Source organism: Mus pahari, chromosome 14 (genome assembly GCF_900095145.1).
Source record: "Mus pahari chromosome 14, PAHARI_EIJ_v1.1, whole genome shotgun sequence".
NCBI lineage: Eukaryota > Metazoa > Chordata > Mammalia > Rodentia > Muridae > Mus > Mus pahari.
The window spans coordinates 78,245,998-78,272,113 of record NC_034603.1 but is presented as its reverse complement, the minus strand read 5'-3'; the positions used below and the strand labels follow the sequence as shown (position 1 = coordinate 78,272,113).

Here is a 26,116-nt window from a genome sequence, read left to right as displayed (position 1 = left end):
ACATGTTTTGCCCTGTGATGGTTAGACAGCGTTTATTTTTACTCTTACATAAAGCTAGGTCCAGCTGAGTAGGTCCAACTGATGGCTGACAGCTACTGGAGTAGAGAGCGTCCAGTTTTGGGTTGTTGTTGTTGTTTGTTTTGTTTTGCTTTGTTTTGTTTTTCATGCCTCTGGTGGGTGGTCCCTATTCCAGTGGTAAATGGGCTCAGTGGGTTAAAAAAAAAGACAAGAGAGCATGAAGTTTGGAGGGGGGTATGTTAGGGGGATCTGGAACAGAGGGGGAATTGATAAGTGAATGTGACCGAAGTACACATATATCATATGCATGTATGGATTTCTTTAAGACTACACAGACATTTGAACATGGAGGTCATGGTCCCTCTGTCCCTCCGTTCTGTCTCCAGAGGGTGTATTTCACTTGCCTTCATACGACATGGCTGCAGAGCCAACAGCCGTCAAGTCTGACGTTCATGTGAGAAAGGGAGTGGCGAGGGAGAGTGAAGAGATGCCTGCCTGCTAAGTCTGCCTCTATAAAAGTGCCTTTGTAAAAGTCACATGGAGAGACTTGCCCTGATAACAACGTGACCCAGAATCGAGCTATTTAATACCATCCGTGACCCACACTCCCCTCCCACCCGAGGAAAGAGAAACTGAGGGGCACCGATGCACGATCTCACCTGAGCACACTGCTGCCCCAATTAGGAATTTGTTTGTGAGGAAAAGAAACAGAGAAGAGGACATTTGTTAAATTACTCACCTTGCCATTTCATCATGGAGGCTAAGTACAGTTTGCACAAAGCCAGTCTGCGCTGTGCATTACAAGTGACTGTCTCTTTAGATGTAGCTGCTCCCTGCACTGGTAAAAGCCCCGTTACAGTGTCTGATGAATTATAGGAAGCACCGTTTTCAGTTTGGGAAGGCAGAATCGACATTACAGGGAGCAGAGGGATGCACACAAGAGTTTGCACCAGTCTAAAGTCTTTATTAAGTAAGTCATCAGGAGTGTCAAAGCATGTTATAAATCTGCACAGAAGATGAGAGATGCATGGGACCACACGTTCCACTCTGTGTATGAACACACAGTGCACCAGAATCTATTTAATCAGAGATAAGTGATCCCTGACCCCCACCCCTATTCTGATCTTGTCATAGGAGGACAGGGCAAAGGAAGCCTGGTGCACTGGACTGTACCTGCCTTCGAGGAAAACAAATTCAAATTGGTGGAGAAAGCATGGTTAGAGCGATGTTTTCCAGGCTTGGAAAGGGTAATAATATTTTAATTTAGACAAGTAATTCCTGCTAAAAATTTCAAAATTTCTCTGTGTGTCTGTCTCTCCCACCTCACCTCACCCTGTGTGTGTGTGTGTGTGTGTGTGTGCATGCCAGATGTGTGGGTGTATAAATACATGGCTCTATGTTTTAACTAATGGATTCTCCATTCCCAAGTATTGCAGGTTAACCATGATTTAGGTTTCAGATATTAAGAAGTCCAGGCCAGTTTTTAACATGCCCCTTGAACAGATGTCTTATTTATATGACAGCAGGAAAGAAAGATTTATCTATACATGTGCATTAGAAGAGTTACACTGTATTCTGTATTGATCCTGGGTAACAGGGAAAGAGAAAGAAAGAAAGGGAGAGGGAGAAAAAAATGACAGAAAAAGAAGAAAAAGAGACCCCTTCAAATATCTATTTATTTGACTTAGCTTGGTAATCTTGAATTGTATGATTCAGTTCAGTGTGCTTATAGGATTAAATGTAAGTAAGCGTGTGTGTGTGTGTGTGTGTGTGTGTGTGAGAGAGAGAGAGAGAGAGAGAGAGAGAGAGAGAGAGAGAGAGAGAGAATAAGAGGGAGAGAGAAAGAAGTCACCAAAAAAATCAAAATGTGTGTGTGCTTAAATTAAATACCAGCTGTATAATGTACTCATTCCTAGCTCAGCAAGAGTGGAAAAAAAATTTCACCAATGATGCCAAGCCATAGGTAATAATTCTTCAGTTTATAAAGCTTACAGTGTCTGTGACTGGGTTTGTGCTAAAAAGGAATCAGGAATTAACTTAATCCTTTAATGTGAAGACAGAGAATAAACATGTGTCTCTTGTCCTAAAATTTAAGCAGCCCTATAATATTCAGTTTATTCCTCTCATATACAATTAAATCAACATCACTGTTGACAAAAGTATTCAGACCTGTGACTCAGGTAACCATACATACTGATCCCCTGCCTTCAGGAAAGGCTCTATCTCTTTGAATTCTCCTCAACCCACATTGTAGCCTCTCAGGGTTAGGAACCAAGAGCACCTAGCATCTATTCTCCAACGGTCTGAGGATACATATAGCTGCTGCCCACTCCTGCATCCTACCTCTGTCATGCTGCCTCTTCACAAACACATGAACACAGTGGGATTATGAGCCCAGGAAACTTCTCCAGGGAGCACATAGAAAGGCAACCACCTCCCTTCTGCTCCCCAGTGGCTTGGTTGAACCAAGGTATTTAAGAGAGAAATACTAATTTACATAATGATGTCCCTTTTCTTCTGTCACATGCTTGTTTCCAGCTTCCAGCATTCACTAATAACACTTTAGGCAAGTATAGCTGGAAGAAATCTGTGACTTGATGGCATTTTTCACTTTCTTAAAGCCACATCTCTGTCTGCTGATAGCAAGATACTGTGAGAGGCAAATATGGTAAACTCAAACCACACTTGGTTTTACTTTCTTATCTCAATGTTTCTGAGCTGAGGCATATCTCACCTGCCGCGCTTAGGTGATATGATACTATTGTAAGTTCTCATTCCATAATTAATTTATTTTTATATGCAAATATTTAGCTTATCTGCTTCTCTATATTTATCTAGTTTAACAGCCTCTTTCCCCCCTACTCCTAAATATTTCACCTTCAAGAGGAGACACAAGTATATGCAATAATGAGATTAATTGTAATCAATTAAGCTTCTTAATCACTTCCCTAATACAAACTCTACTGCCAAAACTGAATTTTAATATTGTAAAATTGTGGAATTTTTAAATGATAATTCACCAAGTTTAACCTGCCCTGCTTTCTATTCCTGCCCCAAATCACGGAACTAACATTTTGTTAAAAATCATGCTTACAGCTTCCCTGCCTTTAGGTAAGGGTCGGAGAGGAGGGCTACATCTGGGATTCCATGGAGATTCTATTTAAAGTCAGGAGGGCTTTCTGATAGGGGACCTCCTTACACTCCTCTTGTGGGGACAGGATGGTCTCCTCTGGGTTCTCACAGCTGCTCACCATGGCAACTGCGCTGAAGGACCTCCTCCTGGTGTTGGTGTCAGAGGTGCAGGATCCTCGGGCAGGGGATGTTTTCTCCAAGTTGTTGAGTTGTTGGTCCTTCCAGTCCAGTTGTTTGGCACTGCAAAAGGGGGCATAGACTTCCACGCTTCCTTCAAACTGCAAGCAGTTCACCTTGTAGAACTTTCTCTTCACTTCCAATACATCATGAAACCTGTGGCCCCAGAGAATTTCTCTGGGGATGTAGGAACTTCTGGACTGGTGGGATGTCCCAGTGGAATCACCAGTATAAATAAATGTCACCAGAATCTCGAAATTATCTTTGGCCACTGCCTTGCGGTCAAGGGCATACAGAGGGCTCTCGTGGTCAATTTCATGGACAATAGTCACTGGAGTTACCAGGATTATCTGGTCATTGACGAGTTTGAGGTCTTTAAACGCCATCGTCATCCTCCCTTCACTGTCTTCTGAATAGCGCAGAAGCTGGGCTCTCACTGTGCCCTCTACCACATGGTTTGGTCGGAAGTCACCTATGCGCCACATGAGGCAAAGCTTCCCGTCTCTCATACCAATGAGGGCAAAATAGCTGAAGCGTATGGTCTGGGCTCTCTTCCGGGCAGTTGCCATCTTTGCCAAGGCTGCTCCAATGATGAAGGTGTTTATGATGCAGCTTAGGATGGACTGAAGGACCACTGTCAGCACGGCCACAGAGCACTCTTCGGTGACACAACGGTAACCATACCCTATGGTGGTTTGGGTCTCAAGGGAGAATAAAAACGCTGCCGTAAATGAATGCACGTTGTCAACACAAGGGGTGATATCTGGATCGCTTAATAGGTCTCCGTGATGAAAGGCTATGAGCCAAAATATGGAGCCAAATATCAACCAGGAGAGAATGTAAGACAGAGAAAATATTACAAACATATGGCGCCACTTGGTATCCACAAGAGTGGTGAAAATATCAACCATGTAGCTCCCCCATTCTCCAAAAATGTGTTTAAAGTACACATTACAGCTGCCATCTTTGTGGAGCAAGCGCCTTCTTGCTCTTCTCTTCTCAGCGATGGCATGCTCTGGAGGGTAGCCTGGATATTTGGAGTCCGCATTGACGATCCGGTAGCTACTTCCGTAATAGCTCATTCTTTCTTGGTCCTTTAGGGCATCCAGAGGAGTTCGATGTCAGTTAAAAGTTCCAGATGTACTCTAACTTCTACTTTTTTTTTTTTTTTTTTTAAGATTTTCTGTTAAAGCCTAAAAGTACAGAGCAAAAGAAAACAATTAAACACCATTTTAGCTTTAGATTCCAATTCCCATCTTAGCAGTCTGACCAATTAGAAGCAATTTTCTGCCATCTAAAGCAGCAAAGACTTCATTTGAACCATGGAGACGTTCAGTATTGATTCAACATTTTGGTAGAGAAAGCAACTCAGTTATTAAAAGGAACGAAACATCCAATTAGAGAAAATAAGATTTTTCTGTTTGCATAGTGTTTGTGTAAACACTGTGATTACCCCCGGAATGGTACCACACAGCCCTGTCTCAACAGGTAGAGAGAAGAGAAGGTTTATACTGAGATATATATATATATATATATATATATATATATATATATATATATATATTGCATGAGAAAACAAAGCAATCTATAATCTACAGGGATGAAGCAGGATTTAGTTACCAGATTTCCAATGACTAAATCCAGAACAGTAAATAGATTCTACCTTTGGCATAAAATGGGATGGTTACCCTGGTTTCTGGAGTAGGCAGCCCCTCACTGCGGCTTCTTCTTTGTCCCACTTGGGTTTTCTTCTTGTCTACTTCCCAAAACAGAAGAGAACTAATACTGACATCTACTTCAGATGAAACTCCCTTTCTCCTAGCTCCGCCCTTAACCTTGATTGGAAACAAAAAGCTTTCTTAACCCCAGCAGAGTTCAGACCACTCCCAGGTAGGCTCTAGGACAGGTGTAAAGTTGCCTCTGCTTTTGTCTCTCAGCCTCAGTCCACCCTACCAGCTTTAGGTTTTTGACACTAACAGCACTTCTCTTTACCCTGAATAGAAACAGAAATGTAGTCTATTACTGACTGTCAATAGACCCCCCTACCCTGCCCCCCTGTAGTTCTGAGTGTTCTCTTTGATGCACATGCAACCTTCCCTGTACAGAACTAGTTGGCAAGCAGAGTCATACATGTCTCATTTCAGGGCATCCACGTCTAAGGATACTCAAGTTTGAAAGTAGACGTTAAAAGTGTGATTGTTAAAATAGTCCTCAGCTTTTCTCTGGATAGCAAAATCAGCACATTTAGTGGTTCCGTAGTTATTAGACTATGTTGTTGGCATGATGCACCTGTGCCTAATTGAAGCGAGGGGTACAAGCAGAAACAGGTCATGAGACCTTACCATTCCAATCTCAGTCGCATGGGAACAGATATTATGAAAACACTACTCTCTGCAGCTCACTAGGGAATTGATCACTTCAGATCAACTGCTTTCCCCACTGCAGAAGAGAAGAAAGGGTTAACATCTGCCCCGCCAGAAAGAATCATTTTCTCTCTCTCCAGGGATCAGAGCCACTTTACAAAGAACTCTTTGTCTAGGGGACCACTCACAAGGATGGACTGTGCTTATGCTCAAAAGCCCTGTAAAGCATTCTCTCTCATTCTCCCCCCCTCTCTCCCTCCCTCCCTCCCTCTGTCTCTCTGTCTGTCTTTGTCTCTGTCTCTCTGCCTGTGCCTCACATCCTGCAGGTCTATTTTTGAGTGGTTTCAGCTTCTCTCTGGGCACTTCTGGATTTCGTTTAAGGAAAGATGTTTCAATAATTTCAAGGTATGACCTACATCTCCCAAAATGCTTATAGAAATGCAGAGCATAAAAATATTTCCCCAAACACTCTGTGATATCAGTTCATTGGTCATCAGAGGCATTTGCCTAATTAAATGTTTAATGACTCCAAAACAGAAGTCCTGTAGTGTTGCCCAGTCTTCCCTCTATACTGATCATAGAAGGCAAGAGTCTGGGGTAAATTACACTAAGAATCAGATGGGTTCAAACTAAAGAACAGATGCAGAGGTAGAATTATTTTCTCAACCAAGAAAGTTTCTTAAGGAGAACTGCCCGACACCAGAGGAGGCTGAGAACTTAAAAACCAACAAACAAACAAACAAACAAAAAAGTTCACAGATCAAGAGCTACTGTGTGGCTGCCAAAAGAGAGGGGAAGAGTTTTACTTGAAATGGTGAGCAGTTGGCATCCGATTTGGATTCGAGTGGTGCTAGGAACTATTATAAACAAGCCACTTTAAAAACACCTTCCAAAAAGAATAATTGGTTGATTAATTTGCAATTAATACAATTTACAAGCGAGCAAATTCTAGGAATTGGAAAATTTGTTGCTGACTACTGTTGAGAATGTCAGAGATTCAAGTTATGACTGAGAATTCTGCCCCAAATTCTCCAGGCCTTTGATAGGGTTGCCCATTGCAACCACATAGTTCAACATATTCAGAGATACAGGCATGAAGATTCTGTGTAGGTCCCCATTCTTTCCTTATATATTTTTGACTCTTTATATATGTCAGTGAGACATGTTCTGAAACAAATCTCTGCCATCTAAAATGATACATCATTACAAAGATGGGCCAACCTCATTCAGTCTTGTACAACCCTCATCTCAGCCTACAGAATAAATAAAGGGGTTGATGGAAAGTCCATTGTCAAGATGGCTAAAAAACATGTATTTATCTCCTGGTAAGTATGTTGTGTTAACTTGAGAACATTTTCAAATGCTTGCCAGTAACCATCACAGGAGTGTGCTTGTGGGTTCATTAGGATCCTATGTTTAATATGTGTTTTTAGGATGAAGATTGAGCTTTTAAAACTGCCATAATGCTCACTAGAGAAGATGCCACAAAGATGCTTGCCACCAAGACTGGATTACTTAACTGGAATCGTGGGATACACAGAATAGAGGGTAATACCGACTTCTGCAAGTTATCCTCTAACTTCCACATAGCACACAGCACCTGCACAGACACACAAATAAATGTAACAAATAAATTTGAATTGCTTCAACGTTCTTATAGTCATCTTGCCACCACAAATCCCATCCAGAGAAAGGAGTTGGAATCTCCCGACTCCAGCATCTACCCTGCATGTCACTCTCTAGAAAGAAAGCTAGATGGAAGACAGTTATAAAAGGATGGAATATAAAGGTCAAAGGCAGATGCTGATTCAAGAGAAGCCCATTTTCCCACGTGGTGATTAACAGAGGCAGCAGGGGCATCCTGACTCTCTCTGTAGCTGGGATTAAAACAAAGGGCTCTAATCACAACCAGAATGATGGATGCTTAAAATATTATCAGCATTTATTAAATCATCCAAAGGTTGTGGGTGGCAAGATAAATTGGAGGGGAAGAACGCTGGCTGCTCTTCCAGGGAACCCTGCTTCAATTCCCAGCACCATACGGTGACTCTCAACTTCTGTAACTCCAGTTCTATGTCTGCTTCTGGGCATAAACACCAGAGAGGCGCACGGTGCCCAGATATACAAGCAGGAAATATACTTACACATGGAATAAAATAAATCCATCCAAAGGTATTTAGAAAACTATTAAGGTGTGCCCCACCGTATTTTGCTTTGTGGAGATAGCCAAGGGTGGGTGGATGAAGAGAAGACGGACAATTGGAGAGAGCATTCCTCTTTCAGATAGCCACTTCTCTGATATCTTGCTAATTATATTGAGTAGACACTGAAAAAATATTTTAATCCCTTTGACTTCCGGGCTCTGCTTTTAGACTTCTATTTTGCATGGATTCGAGTCGGGGGCAAATTATACTAATTCTGTGCATTCTGAATAAGCAGTAGATATAGCAGGGGGGCATTTAGAAAACACGTGAATACCCACATATTTGTTCCTGTTTCTTCATGCATAAAATTAAAACATTTTCTCCTCTATTCAGCCACATCATCCCATATTTAACTGCTTGCCAAGTAAACCCCTTTTACAGTTAGGTCTTCAAAAAATAAGTTTTTCCCAGCAGGTTGCGTGTACAGCACAAAGAGACTTTGCCACCTTGTACCACATTGATGCTAAAATGCAATCTTGCCTCTGCCGTCCTCTTTGCATAAACACATTCATTATCTGTCTTGCATAACTCATCATACACCACAAAAATGTCCTAAAATATTTTTGGTGAGATCCAATTATTGAAGCCAGTGGCTTCTGAGGTTAACAAACACTTTCTTCCTCTGCATAATGGATCTGAGGCGGTTGACACTTAAGTCATCAGTAATCAAATGACTCTCCTGGCAGCCATTAAAGAGATAAGTTTTGATGGAAATGTGAGAGTTGGTAGGGCAGAGAGGAGAAAGGATGGCTTCATCCCATTGGAAACTCAGTGCCTTGAAAATAGTCTCCTTTGTGAAGCAAAGCAGGGAAGGCAGGGTTGTGAATAAGACACTCAGTGGGAGAGGTTATAGCCAGGACAGGGCAGGCTCTGGTTGAAGGAAGAAGAGGGAGGGGGGTTGAATTTGACCTCAAAATAAAGGAGGGCTTTGGCTTGTTTGTTCAAAATCTTTATCTTTCCTGGAATCCTTTTTTTTTTTTTTAAATTTAAATTCTATTATTTATTTACATTGCAGTCATTGCCCCCTCCTCAGCCTGCCTCCCACAGTTCCTCATCCCATTCCTCCTCCTCCCTCTTGCTTCAGAGAGGGTGCTCTCCCCCATTCCAGGCCTTCCTGGAGCTTTAAGGCTCTCAAGGATTAAGCACTATCTTCTCTCACTGAGGCCAGACCAAGCCGAATTCTGCTATCTATGTGCCCGGACCAGGCCAGGTATATACTCCTGGTTGGTGGCTCAGTCTCTGAGAGCTCCCTGGGGTCTTAGTTAGATGAGACTGCTGCTCTTCCTATGGGGTCACTCTCTCTTGCAGCTTCTTCAATCATTCTCCTAATTCAACCTTAGGGGTCCCCTACTTCAGTCCAACGGTTGGCTGTAAGTATCTGCATCTGTCTTAGTCAGCCACTGGTAGGGACTCCCAGAGGACAGCCATGCCGGGCTCCCATCTGTAAGCACATCACAGCATAGTAGTGTCAGGCCTTGGTGCCCCTCTCCCCAATGAGATGGATCCCAAGTCGGGCCAGTCATTGGAGCTCCTTTTCTTCAGTCTCTTCTCCATTTTTGTCCCTGCCATATTTATAAGGCATGCAGACACATTCTGACAGAGCTCCGCATTCAGCAACAGTGCTTTATCTGGAACCCAATAGGCACTATACATCCTTCCCCTAATCCCCTCAGTTCTGGTCTCTGTTTCTTTTTGAGGATGATTTTGGTTCATATTCCTGTTTCCTTCTCAGCAGAGTCTAATAAGATTTTCACCTCTCATGGGGGACTGGACTGGAAGTGGGAATGGGAGGCTGGGAGGCTGGGGGGCTGGGGAGCTGGGGGCTGGGGGACTGGGGGATTGGGGGGCTGGGGGGCTGGGAAGCTGGGAGGCTGGGGGGCTGGGGGGCTGGGGGGCTGGGCATTTGTGGAGGGTATGACTGCAGCTTTCCATTGTACGAAAATATCCTTATGATACCTAGCACATGGACAATAAAAAATAAATAAAGAGCTAAGAAGTAAGCAAGCATCCTGGAACGTGGGCCAGGTGAGACCATAGCATTTCAGAATTTGCGGGGACATTCACTTGAGGTCCTGCTTCCATCCTTCTGTAAGGTGCACAACCTAATTTAAAACCCTTCTTTACTCCAAATGTTGCTCTATGGTTTTAAACTTTTTTTTTTTTTTTAAGTATTTCATTATTTGTCCTGTGTAGATGTGCACTGGGTGTCAGTATACAAACACGCCACGGTGTGTTGAGGTCAGAAGACAAACTTTATGGCATGTAAAAGATGATGGTTTTCTCCACCCATCTTATTTTCAGGCATTTCTTGGACTTTTGGCTTCTGACTACTGTCCAGAATTTCTTCTGATTCACTTGTCTCCACTTCTCATTTTGCTACAAGAATGCTGGGATTACAGTTGCTGCTTCCACCTCTGTTTTTTTTACACAGGTCTCAGGATGGAACTCAGGTCACACTATGCTTACACACTGAGCTACCCCATCAGCCCAACTGCCTTGCTGCTTTATCAACAAGCACAAACTTTGAGACAAGGACATGTTTTCTAGGTTTCTTGATGTCAACATTACATCAAAGATAACTGGATTTTTACTGATTCCATACACATGCTGAAATATCACAGTTTATCATCTAGACTGACAACATGTCTATAAAATCAAAATTAAAGTAAAAATGATGTATAATTATAAACATTCTAACTTAAAATCAAGTTATAGAAATTGGAATTGTCTAACAGGCACTTTTGAAGCTGAAGTGATGTGTGAGTATGAGAAATGACTATACAAGCAAAAAAGATGGCTCAGGAGCCAGAGCTCACATAAAAAGTTGAGCATGTCCTTGCAGATGCATATAACTGCATCACTATATGAGACAGAGATAGAAGGATCATGGGAGATACATGTTACCCAAGAGATTCTGTTTCCAGCAGAGAAGAGTAGAGAATGATAGGGCAGGATGCCTGACATCTACAATATCTTTGTATGACTTCTGCACAGCCTAAGTGTTTATTGGGGAGTAGAGGGTTAACACAGGGAAACCCTAAGTTTGGAGACAGACTTCTGTTCAAGGTCTATCCTCTACTCCAAGAACATCTTGTATAAGCTGCTATTGTGAAATCTAATGTATTCACTTGTGATATGGGAGGATGTGGCCCATGTCACTGGGTTACTGTTTGAATGAAATAAAAGGATGTAGAGCCAACATGTACTGTTACAGGTAGAGTCACTGTGCAGTAATCAGTGCCTGGATTAGGATTGTGGGAGGGTTCTTTGCTTACTGTAAAATGTCAGAACATTTATTTTCACTCTTTCAAAAAATAATCTCCCTCTGGCATGTCAATAGTAAATCGTATGTGGTTCCCAGACAACAATTTTAGGTAAATTCACGGGTAACTTCACTGTCTTTACCACTACACCACCGGAGCTCCTTCTCTGTCCTTCCACTAGCTCCTCAAAGTCCAAAAAGCCAGTGAAAATTTTCCATAACAAATATCTTTTATGGGAGATTGTCCTTTTCACATTATACATACATATATGCACATATACATGCATGCATACATACATACATATATGCACACATGGGCATATGCACACACACATGCTCTTTCAACTCAATTTGAGAATTTTATTGTTACTTTTTCTGAAAACAGCCAAAAAAGAAGCAAGAGTTTCCAAAGTTGGGAAACTCAACAGATGGGGTCACCGAACTACCTTCAAAAATTTTGACCCAGAATTGTTTCAGTCTAAAAGAAATGCAAGGATAAAAAGGGACCAGAGACTGAAGGAAAAGCCAACCAATAACCTGCCTAATTTGGGATCCATCCCATAGGCAGGAACCAAACCCTGACACTATTACTGATGCCATTCTGTGCTTGCACACAGGAGCCTGGCATGGCTGTCCTCTGAGAGGCTCTACCCGCAGCTGACTGAGACAGAGGCAGATTCTTACAGCCAACCACTGGATTGAAGTTGGGAACCCCATGGAAGAGTTAAGGGTGAAGATTGAAGAAGCTGAAAGGAATAGCACCCCCCCATAGGAAAAACCACAGTATCAACTAACCTGAATCCCTGAGAGCTTCCAGAGACTAAGCCACCACCTAAAGAGCATACATGGGCTGCTCCACAGCCCCTGGCACATATGTAGCAGAGGGCTGCCTTGTCTGGCCTCAGTGGGAGACGATGTGCCTAATCCTGTAGAGACTTGATGCACTAGGGAAGGGGGGGCAGTGAAGTGGGGAAGTAGAAAGTAAGGGGTGGGTGGAGCACCCTCTCAGAAGCAAAGGGGAGAAGGGAGAAGATGAAGAACTCTTGGAGGGAGCACTAGGAAGGGTGGCAACATTTGGAATGTAAATAAATAAAACAATTTTTTTTAAAAAAGAAATTCTCAAGGTGATTCTGCCCTTATTTTTTGTCTAGAAAACCTGTTTGGGTAAAACAAATCTTTGTGGTTTTTCATGGTCCTATCTTCATAACAGTCTGCCCATCCCTGTCTTGGATGGATCCTAGCACATCCCTGTCTTGATTGGATGCTATCCCATCTTTGTCTTGGTTGGATGGTAGCCCATCCCTGCCTTGGTTGGATGCTAGCCCACCTTTGCCTTGGTTAGATGCTAGCCTGGGTTGCTTATACCTCAGTTTGAGCTGGATTGAGGTAGGTACAGAAGCCGGTTGTGATAAGATCAGATGTCCCTTTAAAAGACACATTTCAATCTCCGTTGTGTAATGAAAGCATTTCTCCTATGACTTCTAAACTTCCATTGAGAATCTACTCAAGTGACTTCTACTATATACCAGATATAATCACTTGTGAATATTGAAGGACAGCCTGCTATTTGTAGGGAATTTACATTTGTGAGTTTCTCAGACAATAGCTATGAAAGTGATACAGGAGACAATCTATTTTACTGATAGCTTCTAAGGAAAAGGAACAGTATATGTCACTGTGCAGGAGGAACTGCATAGAGTAACTACTATGAGACACGGGCCACCAGAAAGGTTCTGACTCAGAAGCTGTCATTCTGGTTCTGTGCTCTGTACTCTTTGCCCCAGGTAAAATCCTTCCAAACAGACCTGGCTCTCCATACTATTTTGTTTCTCTAAGACCTAGTCACTATCTGGTTGTTAAGGCTCTCATTATTTATAGGGGTGTTTTGGCTGATGGTTCTACATGAATCTGAAGAGCTGGTTCTCACAGGAACCAACTATTACAGGAACTCATCTGCATTTCACCCCTGAACACAGGCTTTTGCTCTCTTTCACCAGGTTTCACCTGGCTTCTTTAGCATCAGCCTTCAAACATGTCTCTCACTTTTTTTCTCCCAGGGAACATTTTAGACCTGAAATAAAACCTCTTGCTCCTGTGGGCACTGTCTGAAACAGCAATGCGAGCCTATGTAACCATGTGTGACGGATAGGAATATGAAAATCGAAGACTTGAATCTATCTTTGTTTTTACCACATTAGCAGAATAATAGCACATTACAAATGTTTTTAGCTTTATTGAATTTATATGAATTTTAAGAATAGCACTTGATGTTTCTCAAAAGGTTTTCATGAATAGAGAATGGAAAAGTCACTGACCCCATGACCCCATGGGTATTTAGGTTGTTTTTGTTTTTTGGGTTTTTTTTTGTTTTTGTTTTTTTGTTTTGGCTTTTCGAGTCAGGGTTTCTCTGTATAGCCCTGGCTGTCCTGGAACTCACTCTATAAACCAGGCTGGCCTCGAACTCAGAAATCCACCTGCCTCTGCCTCCCAAGTGCTGGGATTAAAGGCATGTGCCATTACCGCCCGATGGGTATTTAGTTTTTATTGTAATTTCCAAACCTGAAAAAGTGTCAGTACTCCAATCGCTCATCATAGTGAGTACTCACCTAGTCTATAGAGATGGATGATTAAGCTATGATGTGAAAGATTATGTGAACTTAGTAAGAATGAAAGATTGTTTCACAGAAGGCAGAAAATTCATCATCAAAAGCTCTACAACCCAATGATGTAAGAGACAGCTCTGTGACAGGAGTGGGGAGAGAGAGAAGAATCAAGAGATGTCAAAGAAGCCTCCACTCACTATAATGTTTCTGGAGCAGAGTCATCTGATATAAGGGCAATCAATCAGAATGTCACAGTCAAAATTCAGTTAAAGAAATTACATAAAGTTTTTGATGCTATGATTTTAGACCACTGCTTGGGATCAGAAGGCCAGTGGTGAGGCAGCACACACTGAAGTGTTCTAGAAGGGCTACCACTTCTTAGGGTACAGTCTCCCCCATTCCATCTTGCTTGGTCTTTTGCTTCTACCCAGAGTTCCTTGCAACCATTCTTGGATTCCCTTAGCTGAAATATTTCCATTGTTTTTCACCTTTTTACCAACTAGTGACAAGTTTTGTTGGTTGAAAATAGCAAAGCATTTAGAAAATCAAGTCAATACACACAGAAGATATCTTCCGTTTAGGAGAACGTTAGTCTAATCAGTTTTCTTAGCAACATTTAAACTATCAGCAGATCCTAGTTAATGGAATTCCTTTTCTCACTGTTTACCCCTCTTTTCAAAATCTTCATATGTTCAATGGACTATGTCTTCAGTAGACCATCATGAAAACCTCCTAATAGGTCTCCTTATTTTGTCTTCCATGCTATTCTCTTGTAAAAAGCAAATTCAAAACCTGTCAGTGTTGGTTTAAGAAACAATCTTCCCACTGAGATTGGAGTATTTTGCATAATCTATACACAGACTACCAATGTCTTACCTCTATCTATCTCTCACTATTCTTCAATAGAAAGAGCCCTTCTTAGCATCTTTAATTGTTTATCTATGTGTGTGCTGTGCCATGTGTGACATTGTGTGTGTGTGCATGTATGTGTGCATTTGTGTGTGTTTGTGTGTGCATGTGTGTGCATGTTTCTGTATGTGTGTGTGTGTGTGTGTGTGTGTGTGTGTGTGTGTGTGTGTGTGTGCACTCAGCTGTGGATGAAGGCCAGATTTTGACAATGGGATACGTTCATAAGCATTTCTCCACTTCTGTTTTGAGATAAGATCTGTCATGGAATTTAGGACTTGAAGCTACATGCTGGAGAGCTTCTCTCTGCAAGCTGTCGCTGAATATCCTTCCCCAGTGCTGGGGATATGAAGTCTGTTCTTTGTGCTTTTGAAGCAAGCTTTTGCTCTTTGAGCTATTTCTCAGCTGCACATCTTGTTTTTCATTAACATGGGGCTGTGACCCTCAGACTGGAACGCAGACAACAGTGTAGACATTGTGTGTGCCCACATGCTCAGCAGTAGTTCAAGAGGTACCACCTCCCAATATACTACATGAATGTGCTGGTTAATGTGAAGTGTACTAGTCTGGGGGACAGAGACCCCATATACAGTTTTCTATAGAACCCCCTATTCTATTCAGAAATAGGTTTCTCAAGAGACTTACTTGCCACGGATTCTCTCCAAAGAGTTTCATTAGTAGGAAAGAGAAACTCCTATCCGAGGAAAGTATGCTAGACATGCACACTGAGCCCCTCCACCCAAAATTTCAGAGCTTACTGGCAACCTGCCTAATGGCCCACTCTAGTTCCTCATTTACAGATCTTTAGAATTCTCCCATTTTCTATATGTGGTGGAAGGGAGGCATTTACCCTTCCTGAGTTGTCCGGTACACGCAAATACTTTTTCTAGTGTTAATTTTCTTATTGTATTTCACAGACTCCACTATTCTGCTCTGAGAAGAACAGTCTCCTTGCCTTACATCAGGCAACGAAGGGCAGTTATCACAAAGGACATGCAATCTGTGAGGTCTACAGTCTCAGTCTTTGGCTTGTCATAGAAGTGTCTCCAAACCTGTTCTAATATGTGATTAAATTGTTACCATAATACATTATTGAGTTGTTGACCAGAATGTGCCATAGGAAAGACTGTGAGCTCCCAGACGAAAGAACCTCATTCATCTTTCCATTCCTATATCACTTATAGCTAATAAAAGATATGGCAGGCATGGGCTCACTAATTGTAGCTTGGTGGATTGAGTGAGCAAACATTGCAAAGACGTTCTTTCTTATAGAAGAAGATAACCAACTCCTTACCACTGACACTTTTCCAAACCCCAAATCCCAATGATCCTTATTTGTCACTCTTTAATTCTCAATCTATAAATTTAAAAAATAAATCTGTTCACAAATTTCTTTGGAACAACTATGGGCCTCAGTGTCATAGCGAAGTGCAACTGTGTTACAGAATTCTCCAGAAATATGGAATTGAAAAATGTTCTTGGTAGTAAAGAGAGTTGACCTAAGACTAGGAATGTAGATCAGTTGGGAGAGTTCTTGTCCAATCTGCAAGAAACCCTGGGTTTAGTCCTCAGCATCACATAGAATGGGAGTAACAATACACAGCCATACTCCTGGTATCTTCCTACCAGTGGAAAATCCAGAAGTTCAAGGTCATCCATGGCTACATAGGGAGTATGAAGACAGCCTATGCTCTACCAAATATGTCTCTAAATAAGTAAAAAAAAAAAAAAAACTGGAAACTAAGAGGTGTTTATGTTGGCCTATCACTGAATTTTTAGAAATGGGATACTCCTGGCACCAATGCAAATTATTAAATTTTTATAGAGATATATCCAAATCCATACATTTATATGTATACATATACATTTATTGGAACTATTTCTGAAGGACAGCTAGCTATTTGTGAGAATAATCTACACAATTAGAGTGGCAGAAATAATCTCCAGAGGTGAACCTCCTAGTTGGATATCCAGTAACAAGAGTTCAGACCATGAAACATACACACGGTTGACAGCAAATGGGCTCATCAGGTTGTATGTATATATTTAGCCAATTCTATGTTTATATATACATATATGCATGTATGTGATAAATATGCATGTATACAGATATAAGTACACATATAGGCATACACACACATAAATATCATAGTTAAAAATTATAGGCTGTAACTTTAAGAGGGAACAAGGGGGGACCACCTGGGAGGAATTGGAGGGAGAAAGGGAAAGAAGAAAATGATATAATTACATTTTAATTCTTAAAAATTAAAAAATTGCAAATCTAAATTACAGAAATGTGGACTAATTCTAGAAATTCTACTGAAAATTTTCATTCTAAAAGTTTATCATGGATGGGCACAAAAATCACACCAGAAGGAAAAGATGCTTGCGGTGACTTTTGGTTTTTACCAGACCATCTGGTAAGCATGGGTTTGTATAGGTAGCCAGCAGAATCACATCTACTCTATAAACATTAAAAGTGACACAAGAAAATGCATAACATGTGATTTGGCCCAAATACAAACATGATTGTGAAACCTTTTAAATGGTGTGATTTTAATGTGTTTAAACATAGGAGAGGCGTGATATACAGTGAAATATAAGTTGTCACCCTATGAGTTTAGCATGTGTATTTATTCTCTCTTTACTTGTATTTTTCATTTGTAGAGTTACATACCTTGAATTTTACAACAGAGGTACCCGAGTGAGTAGGCTGCTTGCTATGCAAGCCCGGGAACCCAAGTTCAGGTTCCAGAACCCATGAAAACAGCCTGGAACATCTCAGTGCACTTATGACTTCAGCACAGTGGCGGAGGGACCATAGACTAGAGGACTTCTGGGACTTGCTGGTCATCAGCCTAGATCCAGACTCAGTGAGAGTCCCTGTCTCAATGGAATAAGGCAGAGTGCTACATCAAGTCCCTTGATGTTCTGCTCTATCACACATGTGAATATGCTACACAGTTGTATCATGTGCATGCACGAACACACACACACACACACACACACACACACACATGCAGAGAGAGAGAGACAGACAGACAGAAAGACAGACAGACAGAGACAGAGAGACAGAGAGAGACAGAGAGCGAATTTTTAGAGTAAACATATCCTTTGCAAAAAGAAATCCAGGTATTTTTCAGTTCAAAATTTGAAACCTACCAATTCTGAGGCTCCATAAAGAAAAAAATAAACCAATAGCAATCCCTAAGCCTTTATTAGACCCCCCCCCTTTTTTTTAAAGGAAGCTATAAATAGCTCAGAGAAGCAGACAGCCTTACAGACATCTAAAGTCAGACATCGATGCGGTAATTTTTGCTGGAACAATTCACAGAAACAAATATAGTGACATTTAATTCCTCTAAGTAAAACCAGATCTCCTTTGAAACACAGAGGTTGGGGGAAGAGGGAGTCGATCTGATCTGGCCACTGAGAAGAATGGAGGAACCGGTGAAAGTTGTCAGTAACCTACCAGGGCTACATAAAAGCAGCATTGGTTCTAAGGAGTCACGGAAGTGCACATGTCCATTTCAGTATCAACAATCCTGCCTTCCCCCGTTCCAGACCCTATTAAACTGCTAATACCTCTAATTCTTGACTCAATAGAGGCAAGTCAGTTTTCAGAATCTTTTATATTAAGAAATAAAATATTAAAAACTTATTCTTAATACATTTAATAAATACCATTAAAAGCCTTTGGGTAACTGTACGGCATTATAGTCTATAAGGACAGACTTTGAAACTCCAAAGCTTGGGAAGTAGATAAATGCCACTCTGTTACTAAGATGTGCATTAGTCTATATAGTCAAAATTAGCCAATTCTTAGTGAACCTACCTCAATGCAATCTGTTCTTGTTCAAAGCCACATGCAGAATGGCATCACAGTGTGTTTGAATGTGTGGTCCTCTAATAACTTGCGTTTAAATCCCCAGAGGACTACATTCACTTGCAAATTCTGGGGTTGATTTAGCTCTATCCTTGTGCTATGATTGTACCAAGTGATTCTTGTACACCCTTAGGATTCCAATCTCCACAACTTTTTAATTTTTTTTTAACTGAGACTAGCTATGGAAAGGTAAGGTTTTGAGTTCAAGTGTTTGAGGGCTCCACGGGAAGCCTTGGCAATTTTAGACTAGGTTAGGATGGCCAGAATTGAATTTGTTTCTTTGTTTGTTCGCTTCTTTGGATTTTGCATTGACCTTTCTAAGCTAAGTTGGGGCTTGCTCACCTGCCTGCACCTTTGGGGACTCTTAGCCATCCTGAACAGAGAATGAAGCTGTACTATTGAACCTGTTCTCGAAGGACATGGAGCTTAGTACAGGTTCAATAGCAAGGCTTGCAGCTACAATTACTTCAAATGAACCAAATAACACGGATCAAGGTCTTCTTTTTGCAGAACATCACCATATTCAAGAGTAGGTTTTTTACGTGGAGAGCATTGGGTGCCATGAGTGCGAGCATATCCATGGTGAATGCTAAGATGGGCAACTTTGAAGCCTTGTTTAAAAGTTCCCTTTCACATCTAATTGTCTTGACCTTCAGGTTACTTCAGGAAGATTTGACAGAACAGTCCAGAAGAAGTCCTAGGATTGCTAAGAATAGAAATCATGTGGTACCCAGCACTCACCACCCACCCCCCCACACCCCCAAGGATAAAAAAGCATTCTTCACTGTGGTTCCAATGCCAGGTTGCCTATGACTGACCCATAATAGATTCCAGACCGTTTTATTTGAAAGCTGCTTTGATTAGGACTAAGAGTGCATTCCCAAACAAACGTAACTTATGGAAAGCACATGTGGCCACCACCTTTGACCTTCTCAGTTCAGTTTTAATGGTATTCCAACAGAAACCGAACTCCCGTGTCTCTGTTACTATTTTCTCGTTTTGTGAGGAGGGCCTGTGAACTGTTCTCCTTGGCAACAGGAAGGCTATTTATTAGTCTGCTGCATCTGCCGGGAATCACAGATGTGTTATGCTTGTGGACCAGGAACTCCCTGGATAGTGTCTACAACTTCTCTGACCTTTAAATGATTCAGTTTCTGTTTTAAGTTGTCAAAAAAGAAAAGTCGGGACATCTTTATTGGGGAAGAAAATTAAGCAACTGTTATCGTTTGTTGGCTCAACTCCCATTTCTCCCATGGATACAGAAAATTGAGAGAGACCTTAAAATACGAGATAAGATACTTTTCCTGGATGATCCAGATACACAGTCTCTTAAGGAGTCTGTGTACTGCATACTGTGAGCCATTTGGGGTTTCGTTCTATCAGTGTGTGCATTCTGAGGCCTGCTTAGGTGGGAAGCATGACCCCTGAATAGCTTGCAGATGATTTAGGTAGATGCTAAGACTAAAATACATTTGATAGACTCGAATTTCCATGAATCTGATTTTCTAGGCTTTATCTTCTCATCATAGTTTTACTCCCATGATGGAGCTGTAGATTAACCCAGGCTGACCTGATTTTGAAGGCCTGAATTCATTATTCATGAATGTCTGCATGAAGTGACAACCCGAATCAGTGCTATTTTCCTTAGAAAGGCAAGTGATATACGTCTTGGTCCCAGTGTTTCTCAGGCTAGAATATTCATTATTTTGGTACCTAGAGAGTCAGGGTAAGGCTTGATACAGGCACTTTTGAATTATGTCTGCCTGTAAAGGGGTAAAATTACATCTTAAGCATCTGTGTCACAGCCTATGCCTACAGTGGTGTTAAGAACCACAAAAATGGTTTCCCGTATTCAACTTAATCAATATTCAACTCTATTTTGATGGTTTGGACTAAGGATTAGGACAATTCTTTTTGCTTCTAAGATAAGTTTCAGTCTTGGTCTACCTGAGATGTTCTGTTCAAACAGCCCTCTCCAAAGGCAGACCTTTGTGGGAGAATAGGACCACAGTAACTAAGGATAGAGCTCCATGCAAGAGAAAGATAGCTATGCTTGAGAACTTCCCAGCATCTAAGACTCCAGTGTGCATCTTAACATCATGCCTGTGTGGTTAACTCTGCTCCCCTAGTGGTTAACCTTGCTTCCCTAGCTAATGAAGTTATGGCCATACATAGATAAACTGTAAGAGGAAAATGATTAGAAATTGAATTGTGTTTGTATAGAACACCCACTCGTGTACCTGGGAGGTGATTCACATTAGCATTGTGTTCCCTTAAGTCACTGATCAGATAAAGACCTCGGATGTAAATTGGTGAGCAGAAAGCAGCTTAGGAACTTAAGCTTTAATTCCTAAGTCTAATTCATTCACCAGGCAATGGACCTATGAAAATTTGTGTGATGCTTGGCTCAAATTAATGCATTTTCAGCACACCAACCAAAACTTTTTTTTTCCACCAAGAATTTACACAACATAGCAATCTGGTGAACAAATCCTAATGTGTTTTGAAACTTCAGAAATGTTTAGCTACTAACAGTGTTAAAGATTAGTTACAACAATTTTAACTATAGCCCATGTGCCTCCCCTCCCACCTCTGCCACCAGCCTTTGGTATGACGTTACCTGGGGAAGGACACAGGGACGGACCAAGTATTTCCCTTGGAAATAAAATTTGATTTTGCTATCACTTAGCCAAAATGCCATTTTTACATCAAGGTGGGATGAATATTATTTGCAAGAAATTCATTTAATAATTTGTCTGGAAATTCTTTTGAGGATCAAAATATAACTGAAAAATACATTGTTTATTTTTTGATGGTTGTTGTTTTGTTTTGTTTTTTGTTTGTTTTTTTTTCATATAATTTAGGAGCAGAGGAAGAAACACTGTTTTGATGTTGCTGTTTCTAAGACGTAATACTTCACTGGCACTCTTGGCTCTTGCATCTCTCTTATAAATTTCTTGAAGAAGCAAAGTGGAGACCTTAATTGGAAAAAAAAAGTGAATGGTTGAGGCAAAGCTCAAGGGCAAGGTCCTTGCCTGGCATGTGTAAGACCATACACACACATAATTAGAAACCCGCCCTCCACAGCAGATCGCCAGCTGCTTGTGAATGTTCCCATGCCAGCTCCCACATCCACAAACATTTTTTTTTTTAAAGGACACATAGCAGGCTAAGAAAATATTTGTGCTTTTATCCATTCACATTTGGCTAAGTGGTACTAAAATCTTTTGAAAGCCAAGAACTATAAAGTTGACTCTATCACCCCCTAAGCCTCTGGGATTTCCACTTGGATCCCAGCTCTCTCTCCCAGAGCTGCAAAAACATGGCAAGAACTTGGGTCTGCTGACTCCAATGAGCAAGGCTGCTCTTCACCTCCTATCCTGAGAAGGTCTTCTCTTTGTAGACTACCTTGCACGGAAGCAACACATTGAAGCCCTTGGTCTTGCTTCTCTGTGGCCTGCTGCTCTTCTCTTTTTCCAGAGCAGAGTTTACTCTCAGTTCTATATACTAGCACTAATCAAATATCAGTGTATAATCAATGATGGCCAGGATGTCAAAAAGTACAACCCAGCAGTGTGGTACAGCCTTGCAGATCGTTGGTGGTGCCAATCAAAATTCATTGTTGCCTGTTTCCGCTTTTAGGGACACTGCCCTCGGCACATCTTTTGCTCCTCTCATGGTTTCAGTGCCTAGCCACTTACTCCGACTTCCTAATAATAATCATACAATGCAAGTGTTAACCATCCTTGCTTTGAAGTTACAAAGCTTTCGTTTGATGTTTGTCGTACATGTACTGTATTTCAAGGTGGGGAAGGGGGGTTGTGCCCAACACAGCATAGACAGAGAAAAATCCCTGAATTACCATCCATCATCCCTTTTCTCCCAGCTTCTCTCTTCTTTCAGCTCCTTTTTGTTCCCCTAGACAGTTTTATTTCGTGCGCGCACGCGCGTGTGTACGTGTGTGTACGTGTGTGTGTGTGTGTGTGTGTGTGACAGAGAAGGAGACAGACAGAGACAGACAGAGACAGAAATGGAGACACACAGAAAGAGACAGTCAGAGAGAGAGAGACAGACAGACAGACAGACAGTCAGACAGACAGACAGAGACACAGAGACAGAGACAGAGACAGAGAGATTTTATGTACCCACATAAAGGCTGGGAACCACATATGAAAAAATACTTATCAGTCTGAGACTACCTTAACTTGCTTAATGTGATTACCTCTATTTGGATCCATTTTCCTACAAAAAGATATTCTTCTTTATGGCCACAAAAATTCCACAGTGTACACACGCAGTATTTTACTTAGTCCCCTCTTTCCTCTGTTGTTGGACAGAACACAAGTAAAGCCTGTACCTATGGACTGATCTTACAAAGGACTGCTCAGAAATCAGCACAGAATTTATAACCCCATTTCTGTGGTATGACGTAGAGATGCTTCTAGCCTGATAACCCTCACTTGTGAGATTAGCACCTTTTAATTTTCTGTTACTATTATTGCTCTTGTTTGCAGTTTTTTTTTTTGGGGGGGGGTGGGGGAACCTCACTATGTAACCCTGGCTGTTCTTGAACTCACTATGTAGACCAGGCAAGATTCATCTGACTCTGACCAGACCCTACCTGTATACTACAATATTTTATATTGTATTTATATTTGTATATGTTGGCAATTAACTATCTACAAACCAAGTGAAGTCGTTTTATTAAAGATTGTGCCAAAAAAACCCTAGCATTGCCATCCGGTTCTCTATGACAAACATGATTCAAGGAGATCAATGCTGACACCCCGGGATTGCCAGTCCTTTGTGTATAAGGACTGAACCTGGTTCCTAGAATTAAACAGATTCTATTCTGTTCTTCTATCTCTGGATACCAGGTCGTGGCAAGATATTTCAGCTTGCGTGAGATGCATCTACTACACCAGTGTACACATACACACTGAGTAACTATCAGCTCACAAACCTTGAGTGGATCAAATCATTAAGAATCTAAAGATTGGCAAGAGAGGCCAAAGAATATCCAGAGGCCAGACAGCGTTATCACTGGTAGCTAATCCACTGATGCCCTTTCACATGTGAGATTAACCCATCCAGTGACTGGATGAGAGGCAGGACTCCTTGCCTCTGGACACCCTTTGGAGTTAAGCCAAAACATCTGAACACAATAGGAAATACAATTCAATGTGGGTGATGTCATCACGTATCCTGAGGAAAGTGGCAAGGAGAAAGCTTCCTCCTGCACACATCCAAAGTCTCCAGCCTTATCTTGGTATCGATTCCTTCTGCAGGCAGTCGTTTTGCTCTCGTGGGTGAACCGTTCCTAGTCACCAAGGCTCTAAACTGAGTGCGGTATGGTGGTTCACACATGTAATTCTGTACTTGGGAAATGGAAGAGTTATAAATCTGATGCCAGCCTGAGCTAAATAAAGAGATCTTGCATTACAAACAAATTAATAAGGGTGTGGAGAGACACTTTTGCAGACCTCAGATTTGGTTTCCTGTCCTACATGGCAGCTCACAAGCAGCAGTTCCAGAACTGATGGCCTCCTCTAACGTCTTTGCTCATTAGGCACATACATGCTGCACATACACATGTGCAGACAAAGCCCTCATATACATCAAATAAAGCAGATGTCTGTATCTGGAGAGATACCTTAGGAGTTAACATCACTTGCTCTTCCAGAGGATCAGGGTTTATTTCCCAGTACTCACATGATAACTTACAAGCATCTCTGACTCTAGTTCCAGGGAATCTGACTCCCCTTCTGACATCTGTGGACATCAGGCATACATACATACATACATACATACATACATGCAGATAAAAGAAGGACATACTTAAAGTATTCAAAAAAACATTAAAATCAATTAATAGTACACATACACACATGTGGTATGTATGTGAGTATAACATGTATGTGTGTGATATGTATATGTATGATGTGTGTATGCAAATGTATATGTATGTATGTGTGTGTGACATGGGTGTGGCTGTATGTATATATGTAAATGTATATGTATGTATATATGTTTATGTGTATATTGTGTCATGTGTATATGTGTGCAGGTATGTGCATGTGTGAGTGACATGTGTATGCATGTGCATGTGTGTGATGTGTGTGTATGTGTGTATATGCATGTATGTGCATACAATATTTGTGTATATGTGGGTGTGAGTGAGAAACATGTTCATGTGTGTGTATATGTGCATGAGTACATGATGTGTTTCTATGTGTATGCATGTGCATGTGTGTGATGTCTGTGTGAGTATATGCATGTATATGCATACAATATGGATATATATGTGGATGTGGGTGAGAAACATGTGTTCATGTGTGTGTATATGTGCATGAGTACATGATGTGTTTGTATGTGTATGACATGTGCATATGCATGTGTGATGTGTGTGTGGGTGTGTGTATGTGTATGTGTGTGTGTAGGTATGAAGGATGCAAAACTGGTTCTATTTTTTACCACTTTATTTTCTGTAGTACATTACATCCCAACCACAGTTTCCCCTCACTTCAGTCCTCCTAGTCCCTTCCCCTTTCTCCCCTCTCTTCAGATCCACTCCTCCATTTCCCTTCAAAAGAGATCAAGCCTCCTGGAAAATCAATGTGACATGGAACATTTGCACAACATGTTACACTAAGACTTGGCACACACCCTCATATCAAGGCTGAACAAGGCAGCCTGGTAGGAGGGAAAGTGTCCCAAAAGCAGGCAGGAGAGTCGGAGACACCCCACTGCCACTGTTAGGAGTTCAGTAAGAGCACTAAACAACCATAACATATATGCCCAGTACCTAGCTCAGACCCTTATAGGCTCCTTGGTTGTTGGTTCAATTTACGTTGACCCCTCGAGCCCTGCTTAGTGGATCCCGTGGGGGCATGTTCTTGGGGTGTCCTCAACCCCTCTGGATCTTACAGTTCTTTTTCCCCTTCTTCTTTTGGGGTACCCTGACCTCCATTTAATCTTTGGTGGCTGTGGATCTCTGCATCTACTCCCAGCAGTTGCTGGATCTAGCCTCTGATAATGACTAGGGGACGTTCCAGTGTATGAGTATAGCAGGATATCATTAGGAATCATTTCATTGACCATTTCTTTGCCAGGCATGTTTAGTTTTATCCAAGCCTCTGCTTCATTCATCTTTACTTGTGAGTCTCAACTAAGAAGTAAATCAATTAATAACTCAGTCCTCCTCCACATAATCTGAGATTTTCTGTGACTAGCCAAGGCCATTTTCACTCAACTAAGAAGATAACCGGCTTTCTTTTCCATGGACATTCTCAAATTGTATTGTATACCTTCTAGCTATATTTAATAATGTTTTAGTTGGACTTATTAGGGTTTTCTCTGTCAGTGTCAGCCTAGCATCATTTAAATAAAAACAAATTTACACCCTAACAGATAACTGAGGAGACACTGTCAGACAAAATTAGAGAGCAAAGAATTCCTGAGATTATGTAGGTCAAGTGACACAAAAGATTACTTAATGAGGTTGGCTAGATGTCTCAACCAATAGAACCCTTGGTGCCACATAAGGAATTGAGCTCAGATCCCTA

The 26,116-nt window shown here is 41.4% G+C and overlaps 1 protein-coding gene across 2 annotated transcripts in view; it reads right to left on the bottom strand.

Moving 5' to 3' along the window:
- Window positions 1-961: 961 nt before the first annotated feature.
- Kcnj16 (potassium voltage-gated channel subfamily J member 16) overlaps window positions 962-26,116 on the bottom strand; it is a 51,503-nt gene continuing 26,348 nt past the window's right edge. Inside the window, exons 2-3 of one of the 2 annotated variants that reach the window (XM_029545970.1) lie at window positions 7,211-7,290; window positions 962-4,520 (exon numbers count right to left, since the gene is read on the bottom strand). In XM_029545970.1, coding sequence (XP_029401830.1) covers window positions 3,150-4,409 — 1,260 coding nt within the window. In that variant the 5' untranslated portion in view covers window positions 4,410-4,520; window positions 7,211-7,290 and the 3' untranslated portion in view covers window positions 962-3,149. The remainder of the gene's footprint in view (window positions 4,521-7,210; window positions 7,291-26,116) is intronic. The other variant, XM_021213628.2, reaches the window with a different exon arrangement.